The following is a 12629-nucleotide window of genomic DNA, read 5'->3' on the forward strand; positions in this document are numbered from 1 at the left end:
CCACATGCTTTACTTTGACTTTTTGGACAACATACTAACCTATGACTTTTTTGACTGATTTTGGACGACATACTATACTATGTCTTTTTGGAGTGATTTTGGAGGACATACTAAACCATGACTTTTTTGACCGATTTTGGACGACATGCTTTACTTTGACTTTTTGGAGTGATTTTGGACAACATACTAACCTATGACTTTTTTTGGTGATTTTGGACAACATGCTATACTACAACTTTTTGGAGTGATTTTGGAAGACATGTTATACTATGACTTGATGCGAGTAAAATAGATTGAATATCAGCCAGTCTTGTTCAATTGCGTGGTTGTGGCCATCACACTTTGATGATTTTGAAAATCTAGTAATTTTCAACAAAAGCTTAGATGAGGAATAAAAAAAAACCTTCTGTCTCTCCACTTACCATTCTTCTAGTTGAGATTGAAATATAAGTTGGCTAACACTGGAGCCTGCGGGGATTAGTAAGTCCGTCTGTTTGTACATAACACTGTGTGTGTGTTTGTATTATGGTGATTTTGCACATTTGAGTTCATCTTCGGACATACACAGAATGTGTGGGAGATGATTTTGAGGCGATAGTGTGAGAGAGAAGCTTATGGACTGGAAACCCTGGAGTGGCAGCTCACTATCTGCAAACAGAGAGCAGCAAGATATTAATACGCTTCAGACGCTTACGTAACTACAGCTGCTCATAGAGGATAATTCTCTTACACCTCCTACACCTCTCCACCCATCTCCTTCCTCTCTTCCCCATCTCGGCTTGCTGCAATAACCTTCAGCAAATTAATTGAAAATGAAATGATTGACATAGCTTTCTTCTAACAGGATAGACATTTAGTGTTTTTTTTAAAAAAAAAGCATAGCTTGAGTGTTTAAGGGAGAGGATTTCAAAAGTGTAAAGATACACTGCGGATCTTTTCTCATTTTCTCGTTTAATCCCTCACTCTCTTCCTCCCTCTCAAGTTTCTATTATTGCCTTTAAAGCTCGTCATCTCTTCCCCCTCTCGTCTCTTCAGACTCCCTCTGGTGTTCTGCTCCCTTGTTCTCTTCCACTCATCCCATGCTCCGCACGGTTGCCTAGCGACACCCTCATCTGCAGATAGACGACCTGGAGATGTCCCTCTGACACTCGCCGCACGCTGTACCAGAGCAGAAGGAACAACACACTGGTTTGGCATGTGGATGTGGTCAGGACGTGCTGCTGAAGAAACGACTGATCTACTGGGATTTCCACACACAACCATCTCTAATGTTTAAAGAGAATGTTGTGAAAAACAGCAAATATCCAGTGAGCAGCTGTTCTCTGATGCCAGAGGTCAGAGGACAATGACCGGATTGGTTCAAGGGGATAAAAAAAAAAAAAAGCATCAGTGACTCAAATATTAGACGTCCTGTGTACCTAATAAAGTGGTCAGTGAGTATAAAATAATTCAATTTTTAAAAACACAGAGCATTTTACTTAATTTTAGACACGAATACCCCTCTAGTCCCTTTTTAATAAACACTTTTATGTAAACAAATTTTACAATCTGCTAACTCTGATAAATCAGATATTTAGCAGATAAATAAAAAGATGCTTTTTGCACAAAATGCATCTGGTCTAAACGGCTCTTTTAACAGTTTAACAAAATGTTAATTATGATAAGGCTACAATACAAGCAAAAGGACCTAAACCACTAAAGCATTTTTAATTAAATCAAATTATTAAATATTTTTTCTCATTTTATCTATATAAATATGGCAATACAACTGGATTAGGATGGTTGCATGTTTTATCTGCAGGTTTAAGGAAGATAAATTTAGGACTTTGCATACAAAAAGCTGAAAAACGGGCTGAAAGGTACAAAGCATTAAGCGGCCGTATTTTCATATGTGAAAGTTCCTTTACTTGTTCAAAAAATACACAAGTCCGAAAAATTCACAGAGACGACACCGTTCGGCTCGTTTTTAGACAATAAAAACACACGAATCAAAGATTTTTTTGTTCATGATATTTTATTGGAAAAACAAAATGTAAAGACTAGCATGTACAACTTGGAATGCAGATCAACTGAACTGAACAGAACAGTCGGACTGGGCCGGGCCTCGCCGCACCCATGCTCACTCACAAACACGCGCACGCACACACACACACACACACACACCAACTCACAAACAGATAGAAATGCTGCAAAGCACCGACCCCGTCCCCACTAAACTGAAAATATCCCCTCGTTAGAATGACACCCATGCAACGTTCGAGGCAATGTTCTGTACCCGAGCACGCCACAGTGAGCAACAACCTCAGATGTTCGTTCACCACAGACTGAACCGTTCACAACACGTGACTCTCAGAGTATTGTAATTGCCCCAAAACTGCTTTTGTAAATCATCTCTTTTTAAAGTCCACCCAAGCCCTCCAAAAGTCTAGGACACGCCCAAAACCTGAGGGGCTCAAATTTTTGCCCTCCCCCCCAGACTTCACCTCAAAAAAGGTAAACACACAACAGATAAAGTGAGTATCCTGACATGCCAGAAACACAGAATCTAAAATGAGTTCTTATTTATTCCATTTTAATATTTTCTGAAAAATATCTGTCGTGGCTGACTTCATTTAGGTAAGCAAACTGCAGGTGGCGCTGGTTCACTCACTCCTGCTTAACCCTTCCCTCCCTCCCTCCCTCCTCTCTGTGGGTCCCAGGCCAAACCTGAGGCCCGACAACATCCTTCTTTCTGCCTTTGGGCTCTCAACAGTAACCCGTCTAAAGCTGCATGCATGAAGAACAGAAAGAAAGAACAGAAGAAAACAGAAAAGTCATAGAGGAAAGGCGATTGGCCAGCCCAAATAATTATCATGATATCAGGCAGATGGAACCAGGAAGCAGAGGAGCAGAGGCCAAACCAGCCAGCTGCAGAGAGGCTGCTTGGCTAACGAGTTGAGATCTGAGTGGGCAGCTCAGTGCTGGGGGCGGGGGATACAAGCCAGTACATGCAGGTTCATTTAGGTTTTTCTCTTTTTGTCTTTTACCTTTTTTGAGCTTGTTTATATGGACAGATTTTCAGTTTTCCAACATTCAGTTTAAGTTGTCTATACAGAACAGTATGAATATATGTAGATTTTTGCAGTAAGAGGTAAGTGAAACATTTGACCGATTCTTTGTCTTAGATGTGAGAGCCTCGTTCATTTGGCCGTCATCATCTGAACAAATTCTGTGTGGGAAGGAGGAGAAGAAAAAAAAACAAAAAAACCCTTCAGGAACAGTGTTTTAAAACAACAGAGAAATTAAATGACTGAAGCAAATTATCTTTTCTTTGCAAGGAAACTTTGATATCTTGTACCTTCATAATTGACCTGTCCATCTCCATCGATGTCAGCTTCTCTGATCATCTCATCTACTTCCTCGTCTGTCAGCTTCTCTCCCAGGTTGGTCATCACATGACGCAGCTCTGCTGCACTAATGTAACCATTACCATCCTGAGAGAAACCAGAGGAACAGTCAAACACACACTCAACTCCACAAAAACAGCCAATTCTGCAATGGACACCAACAAAGCCAGACAGTCTAATGCTTACATGTCGGCTAAAGATTTGGAAACAAATTTAGATGACTTTTAGTGTAATAGTAATTAATTAATTTTCTCTTCAAAAACAAACAAAAGAAAAACTAAATTACTCTCTGTATAGACCAGTCTTTCACTGCTTGGTTTTTTTAATCCCCCAAAAACAAACATTTTCAAACTCTGCTGCCTTTGTTTTCAAAGGAAAATTCCAGGGCTGCATGTTAGTCTGGACAAGCACGGAGACTTATAATTTGATGATGCAGATACAAGCATCTGCTTCCTGTTTGGTTCTTATTGGCGACAATTCGACTGCGAGCTGTAAATGAAAACCTGTCAAAGTGCTTGCTTATCTGCACTGTTGTAAGAAAGCACAGTAGTGTGGACACAGGCCTACCTTATCAAAGACCCTGAATGCCTCCCTGATCTCCTCCTCACTGTCAGTGTCCTTCATCTTCCTTGCCATCATTGTCAGGAACTCTGGGAAGTCAATGGTCCCATTTCCTATGAAAGAGAAAATGGGTCAGGTGGAAGTTACACAAAGAAACATTAATATACCAACACAATCCTTCCCCCGTGCACAGAGGGAACCAGCATACCATCTGCGTCCACCTCGTTGATCATATCCTGGAGTTCAGCTTCAGTCGGGTTTTGACCCAGTGACCTCATGACTGTGCCCAGCTCCTTAGTGGTGATGGTCCCATCTCCATCCTTATCAAACAGGGAGAAGGCCTCCTTGAACTCTGGGCAAACACAAGAGGAGGGGGAAAGAGAAGCCATCAACAACAACAACAGCACATACATCAATATGTAGATATCAAAATGTGTACTTTTGCAAAAAAAAAAAAGTGTGATTATATGTAATCAACTTACCGGCAATTTGCTCTTCTGTTAGTTGGTCAGCCTTAGGAAAACAAATACAGAAGAGGGGGTTCAGTTAGCAATTAAAAAAATCAGTAACAATTACAAGGACTCAAACATTAAATATATGGAAGGCAGAGAGCAGGACGACTCCCCTGAAACAAGCAAAGGTTTGAGCAAAGAAGATCCTGGTGTGAAGAAAAACTTGAGCCAAACCCAAATGTTCATTTTAACATTAAGGGTGTGAGAAAATACTGATACACAAAACATTACCACATGATGCAACATCGCACCGATTCCTTGATTTTCAGAGCTAGCAGCCAACATTAAGCCATTCGACTCCCTCCTAAACTGCATCGTTACATATACATTATACGCTGTACATACATGTTACAATGTGAGTTTTTCTCAAAATAGAGTATTTTTCCAGTACATTATCTTGATTGCAATATCCCTATATATCACACCATCACGTTGGTACTAGGATGGATATGCACCAGATTCCTGCAAATACAGAGCACTTTGATTAAAGTATCTGCTCTAACACCTGGTCAAACCACAACCACATTCTTTTCAAAACACACAGATTGTAACTATTTTTGATTATGTTATAAACCAAAACCCCTACACGATGAGTTAAAAAAATAAACAAATAAACCTATTTATTATCCAAACGTAACCTTAAAATTGTCAAAGTTGATATCTGTGAGGTCCGCCACAAGCTTTACTGCTCTCGGTTCTGGTTTCCTCATGGCTCCACTCCTGCCTCCACCTCCTCTTACTCCTCCTTCCAGCCTTAAACCAACACCACCTCCTGTTCTGCGCTGCTTCATATCATTGCTCCTTCCTCCTCCAGTAAGTGTAGTTTTGTTGGTGAGGCTGTCCAGTGCCCCTCGCACCATCACCATGCCTTCAGCAAGATACTCAGCCCGCTTGCTGATCTGGACGCCCTGTTTCTTAATCTCTGCTAACTCTGTCGTGGTTCTCTGCAGACAGTTCCTCAAGTCCTGCGTCTCCCTGACCAGGCTGTCCATGCGGCTTGATGATGTGTCCATCAGCATCTGAAGGAAGGCTCTGTAACTTCTCTCTTGCTGCTGCAGGAGCTCCTTGAAATAGTGATGCTGTTCATCCAAGAGATCATAGAGGGTGGACAGACTGACAAGATCATCCTCTGCTGGGTACAGAGCCACTTCCTTGGGTAGCATGAGAGAAGGATAGAAATAGTGTCTTTGCAGGGAAGGTGTAGCTGGATAAATATAATTATAGCCAGACATCTGTTACTCGTTTTTGATTATCAAAACAGGCAGAAAGACACAGACCAGAGTGTGGATTTTACCATTTCTCTGAAGAATCCCATTTGAAAAGTAATTAGTTGGACAAGCACAAGCGTGACTATTAGATGATTGAATAATTGCAGGACTTGTGTTTCAGTTCTTCCAGAGTAAATGGATAGGAAGGAATATGACAGACCTTTTCCACAAGTCTTCTGGGGTGGCAAAGCAGATTGGCAGCAACTTGGCAATGTGTTCCTCTTCAGGGTAGCTAGATGGTAAAGTGATGGAATAGTTGGTCCATAGTTGGACTAATGGACTGATGTCCATCAGTCTGTCCTTCTCAACAAATCTGTCTGCCTACCTGTCCGTCTTTCTTCAGCAGTACTGAAAGTGTGAGTGGCTGGACGCCGTCCTTCTTCGCTTCATTCAACTCCAACTAGATGAGACTCTGAGAAACCAAACTTTTCTGTGTGGGTGTATCTGCATCCATCGCCTTCAACAAACTGTGTGTTGTATCTTGGTCAGGTCATCCAACCGTGTCAGGAAAATTGATTTAAGGTGTGCAAGAGTAACTCTGTCCAGGCTGGGGGAGGTCATAGGGGTTTTGTGTGGGTCGTGTGTTAATCTGTGCCCTGTCATCTCACTGCTTCGGTTGCATCTCCTAGGGAGGATCAGTTGGCTGGGCATTTGACCTCCTCAACACCATCACTTTTCTGGTCACATCACTTTCCGTGACACACTCATTTCACCAGAAGTTTATCTGGAGTAGCAAGCAGGGGTTGAGCTCAATGAGCCAAATTGACAAAGTGCCTTTCTTACAAAGCTCAGTCCATACCATCTCCAATAGTATTACATTCAACATGCAATGAATAACACATTCTAACCAGATATTCATAGGATATATCTCGCAACAGGTCCTGTCGCTAGCTAAACCACATGGTTTAAGCGCTGTTGAATAATTATCAAACCCAAAGAATTTTCATGTGTATAATAGCTATATCTATGGTTAACAGGTGCTAGCCCATCTAATACCCAAGCCAAAATTCCTGTCAATGTGCTTCAATGCCTGGCAATAGAGAGCTTGTTAGACAGTGAGTGTAGCATGATAGCCCAGCATCGCACATTTCTTACTTAAACTGCGGCAACCTGCAATGTTCTAATTCTCCCCACAGTTTTATACACAGAATTTTATTGAGAAATTTAGGTAAAAACATACAATACAGCTCGTTCATGTACACGCATGCTAAACTGGGGATTGGAAAGCGACAATTGCACAGTTCTGAAAATCTACTGTGGTGAGGTGCAACTCTTATGCCCAACGAATGACATCATTGTCAGGTGTGTTAACTCAGCATAACACCAGTTGATCGAGTTAAAGCGGTCAGTAGGGTGTTTGTAGGGACAAACTGCACTCACTAACAATGTAATTATAACCCTGTGTGTACACTAAATTACTGTAAAGGTCAATGGAAAAGTCTAACACTTGGCCAGAATGGCCATTCCTGCTTTTTATAAAACAAGCAGTGAATGAGAAGAAAGAGAATAACATGCAGACGTGTGCTAGCAAGTGCTCTAAACATTTTTAATAGGGAAATGTTTCTTGAGAAAAAGTTTTAATTATTCTCAATAATCACCATGCTCTTTAATAGATATAATCGGTTTTCCAGGTGTGGCAAATGTACTGATTAATACTCCAGCAAATCACTAGAATTAAACTTAAGTGGCACCTGACTGTACAGACACTTCTGAAACTCACAGACTACTTCCTTATTACTTTTCCAACACAGTATCTATAACACATTCACAAAACAGATAGCTGAAGTATAACATGATGGGAGCTTGTGAGTGGCTACATGGATTATCCTAAAATAAGTAGTGACAGGAAACAAAACTGTCCGTTTTGTGTCAGGAGTGCATGTTAAATATGCATGACAATTTTATAGTGAATTTGAAATTGTTTTATCAACTTGACTCTTAAAATGAGAAAAAGGTTCTGGCTTCCAATGCATCCTTATGCCATACATACTGTTTGCCTCCGTCTCAGAAGGGCTGTGCAATAATTATTATAATTTCTATAATGGAACTATGGCAGCCTACCAATAAAATGTTTCTGCATTGCTCAAACACTGTATGAGATGTAACAATTTCAGATTCGTTGAACAGTGAAACATTTCACAAGTGATTGTCATGTTCTGCCAAAATAATAGTTTAAAACCACAATTAACTTGTTCCCTCATCTTTCACTCAGATCAAAAATAAATCTGAAATGATCTGACATTTATTCATTGTGATCATTATTGAGAGACTGATTTAAAAATTCTGAAATCATGATAATCTTTTGGTCACATTGTCCAGCCAAAAATGCACAGTATATTTCGGCCATTAACGTTTGTATTGTAAGCTTTGCCTCAGAGTCTGACTATATCATCTCCATCAAAAAGAAGTGCTGAAACAAACTACCATAAAACTGTCTTTCACTCAATCCAGTCCAAATGTGTGCAATTTGATGCACCTGGAATGTAGACAACATTTTACACAGCCATGGTTGGATATTGTTGTTTTGTTATTGCTTCTGCTTATGGATTCCTGTTAATCAATTGGGATTTTCAATTCCAAAGAAGAGGTAAAATGTGCAGAAAACAAAATGTTTCTGTTCTTCGAAGCGTTGAAAGGTACTGGAGGTTTAGTGTTGATACAGACATGTACCGAAGTGCAGCTTGTCAGCTGTGGTTTGTTAAAGAGGTAGATCTATCCTGGAAGACTTTTGCTTACCAGTCCTATACACTGCTGGGACAGAAAACCAGAAACACACAGCTACATACCACTGTTAGCCTGGGTTAGTCAGTGAATTCACTTAGTTTTACTGAAGTAGAGGGCTTAGTCTGCAGGGTTTTAACATGTTCAGAATTGACTGCATCTGTTAAACAGTTTGTGACCAATAAAGTACTGCATGTAGCCCTTAAAAAGAAATACACGATAGGTCCAACATGTGTAATCAGTGTTACCACATTGTCAGCACTGTCTGAGTGTGAACTTGACAAACACCTCCCTCAACAGGGAGTGTAAATACATACACACAATATAAAAAAAACTCCAACCACCAGTACAGAAACGAAAAATGATGCTACTCTTCGTTTTTACAGGGACACCGACATAGATATTGTGCATTTCAGCAAAATTTGTTGACTAAATGTTTGTTGCAATTGATCTATCAACATTAGTAAAATTCAATAGAAGGTTATAATGTTTTTTTTCTTTTAATCAGTCAATAACAATTAATGACAAATGGCACACGACTACAGTTTAATGTTAGCTCCAAAGTGAAAGTTTAAAAAAACAATTTATTGTGGTAAAACAAAGACTTAACAGAATTTTTGCAAGGCAATGTATTAACATTCTCAATGCAAAGATAAAGATATAATTAACATATTTATCTTACTATAAAATAAGTAGATTGTGATAATTACTGTTTCATATCCCAATCCTAACCATAAATTACAGTTTTAAGGTTAGCAATCATCTATCTTGGCTATTCTGGGGGGTACATTCATTATATAGGGGTTGCACCACGTTCTTTATCATAATTACAATAGTTTTGAGGGTGACAGTCGTATTTAATAATGCTCAGGATAATACAATAATACTAAACATGTTCTGGGATAGCTGCAGTGTAAGTGCAGGGCTGTCCACACCACACTGTCACCTCACCCATCACTCTGAATGTGAACGCGTGTCTGCATTCACATTGAGAACGAACAGCCACATTTCAAGCCTTACTTGTAAAACTAGAAACGAAGAAAACTTCATCATTTCAAAAGGTAAAGTGCTCATTTGCAGTTGAGGACATGTCTGATACTAGAAATAACATTCACTGAGGAGACGGCATTAGCGTTAAAAGCTAACAGCCATCTGAACTGCAGCAACCAGTAACGATGCCCATGATTAACAGCACACGCCAACTAAACATCAAATAACGACATTATCCAGCAACAGCGATGCGATAATGCGTCTCCCACTCGCAGCCATGAGTCGCTCTCAGTGTTAACGGCTAGTTAGCTAGCTAACCCAGAGGTGCAACAGTACGAATCCATTCTACTCGCGCTCTCTGAAATGGAGGCATGGAGTAGATTTCAACAAGTGAACGACTTACAGGGAGATTAAAGACGCCACTGTGAACATTTCGTCAATTCCACATACGCTCGAAAACACAAATGTCGCAAAGCGCGGTTGATAAAGTACTCACCATGTCTGTTGGAGTCGGAGACGTTGGTGTGCTAGCGCTACTGTAGAGAGGAAATGGACGGCTGCCACTGTGTGAGGCTGGCTAGAGGCGGGCAGGTAGGCACGGCGAACTACTTCTGTACGGCTCTCTGTATCCCTCCGCGCTGTGGAGAAAATCGCCAGAGGCGTCCTGAGCCGTCTCTCTCCGCGTGCACGCACGCGCGCACACAGAGACTGATTATGCACGTTACATTATGTTCCTCGGTTTACCTGTGCGAGATGAACAGGTAAACCGAGATCATAGAGAACATTTTAATTGAAATGTACACAGTCACAGTTACTGTTATGACAGGTTTTGATGGCACAAAAATAGGGTCACCTGTTTAACAATAGTATGACAGAATAACCCACATTTTTTATTGCATGTTCCCAATCTAATTTACACGCATGACTTGCAGTAAACCTGTGGCCCCAGGGCGGTTACTGGATAAAAAAACAAAACAAGGAACAGCAGCCAATTTGGCATCACACCTGTGGAGAATCACAGGTGTACAAAAACAAACGAATGACAGGCACTTCAATTTAGCTTCCTCATTTTCCAGGTGCACGCTGGCTCACAGTCACACAGGCTGCACATATTATGTTAATATATATATATAATATTAATATTACCTGTGCATTCCCACCAATTAATTGTAAAAAAATGGCTGCTATGAAAACAGCAAGAAGGCCTTGACACAGCAGCTATTTTGACATGCCTTTACTGGACACTCATTGAAATACTTATACGTCCATATATGCATAAGAATATACAAGGAAAACACAAATAAAGTGAAATGAACATTATTTTAGAACCTTTAGAACATGTTTTCCCCAATCAAAAGCTGTCCTGCATGTTTTACATGTTTTCCCGCTCCAACACACCTCACTGATTTAATCAACTTTCTATCATTAGTTTTTGAGATATTACTGTAGATGCAGGAGAAGACCGACCCGTATGATCATTCTTTTTGCCTACTGGAGTGCACTTGAAGTTTTGAGCATCGCAGGCCTCCAATGATTGGTCAAATTTCATGGTAAAGCAGATTTGGGCATCTCCAGAAATGACCAAATATAGTTATTTGCCAGGTGAAGGGTTAAAGGTACGCTCTGCAGTTGGTTTTTAAAACACATTTTACCATATTGATTTAAAGTCTCTTCATATACTAATAGGTGTACATAAGTAGAGTCTGGAAAAAACCCCACAACCTATTATTTATGCCCACCAATACCGGTTATTGAAGCACAGGTGTTGCTGATCACGTTAACGATAGCTCAGTTCAGTTCAGTGTAAGTAAGGGTGTGAGTAAGGGTGTCAGTCGGTGTGACAGTGAACCACCGTGTACCCAGAAACTGGGGAAGCTAAATGGATTTCAGCCATCATTTAGTTGTGTGGTTTTCCTACTGTAAACTGTCTAAACTGCTGCTGGGCAAAGGGCCCAGAGGAAATCCCTCCTCGTCATGTATCAGGCCAACTATTTTAAATGGTGTCCATAGCATTTCATTTTATATACATATACACATAAGCACTCAAAACTGTGTGATGCACCATGTATATTAGAGTCCAAAACATTGATTTGTTGGATGTTTTTTGGCTTTGGGAACATCTGTGTGTGTGTGTATTACTCTGAACATAATGCAACACGTGTGCACACAGAGTGCTGTTCCTAGTCAAACAGACTTTAATATGTATCCGTCTTCTCTAAGGCTCTTATTGCATTATCTTCTGTGTGGGCCACATGTCCCTTCCTCTTTGCACCAATCCTAGAGTCTTGTCTGCTGATGTCTATTAGCCAATTGGCTGCTTCTTTATCTGGCATTAAAATCATAGTCAGACAGCATCAGTGTAATCTGAACCTGTTTAGCTGCAATAGGCGTCTACTGTACTTATGTGGTTACATCATATACATTGTGGTAAGACAAGTGCAGATAAAACAGCTTTAGTATGTATGTAAATATAGATCAGAATCTGCAGAAAATTATGTTAACACTTTCTGATGAACAAAATAGACTGAATATGATTGGTTTCGATTCAACTTTCAAATGTTTTAGAACACACGGTGACACGGAGAATGGCGGACTATATTGTCTTACATGGATTTATATATGGGCGGAAGAATACGTTCCAAACGTTGCGTCTGACGACACTGGGGAGAGTAGCGGTTTTGCATTTAAAAGGCGGATTGTAATTGGACAGCGCAGAGCCGCAATATTCTGTGCACTGTACAGGCGCCGCTGATTGGTCAGAGCAGATCTGCAATGCGTCAAACCACGGCGCGGCAACGGCTGCAGGAGGGAGCGATAAATACAGTCATCATATGTGAATCAGACAGGTAGAAACTTTCAACAGCTTCTCAGGTGTTTTCTTATTAAAGTATAAAGTCCTTATTAGACCACAGCTCTAGAAAAGAACAGGATTAAAACACAAAATGAAAAACTATGTCAAAAGTACAGTCATTTTACATGATGACATTTTAAATTAAAAACAAACAAACCCGAATGCTAGAACGAAGTAAACATCACCAAGAGGAAAGTGACATATTTATGAATTTATTGCAGCAAGTTTTGTCTATTTTTTGTATAATTGGAGGTGCTGGATTACAATATTATTGCACCTCATTATGTCCAAAATAATACTAAATTTGAGGCTAAAATCAATTCAACATCACACAGCACAC

The 12629-nt window shown here is 40.2% G+C and overlaps 1 protein-coding gene across 1 annotated transcript; it reads right to left on the reverse strand.

Annotated features, from left to right (window-relative positions):
• Positions 1–1995: 1995 nt before the first annotated feature.
• On the reverse strand, positions 1996–10030 carry LOC122782973 (calmodulin-1). The gene is made up of 6 exons (XM_044047593.1): positions 9935–10030; positions 4430–4460; positions 4156–4299; positions 3954–4060; positions 3338–3473; positions 1996–3208 (listed from the first exon to the last, which is right to left on the reverse strand). Exons 1-6 carry the CDS (start codon positions 9935–9937, stop codon positions 3180–3182), a joined length of 450 nt encoding a protein of 149 aa, XP_043903528.1. The 5' UTR covers positions 9938–10030; the 3' UTR covers positions 1996–3179.
• Between the last annotated feature and the right edge of the window lie 2599 nt (positions 10031–12629).

The sequence above is a fragment of the Solea senegalensis genome, linkage group LG16, assembly GCF_019176455.1.
Source record: "Solea senegalensis isolate Sse05_10M linkage group LG16, IFAPA_SoseM_1, whole genome shotgun sequence".
Taxonomy (NCBI): Eukaryota; Metazoa; Chordata; class Actinopteri; order Pleuronectiformes; family Soleidae; genus Solea; species Solea senegalensis.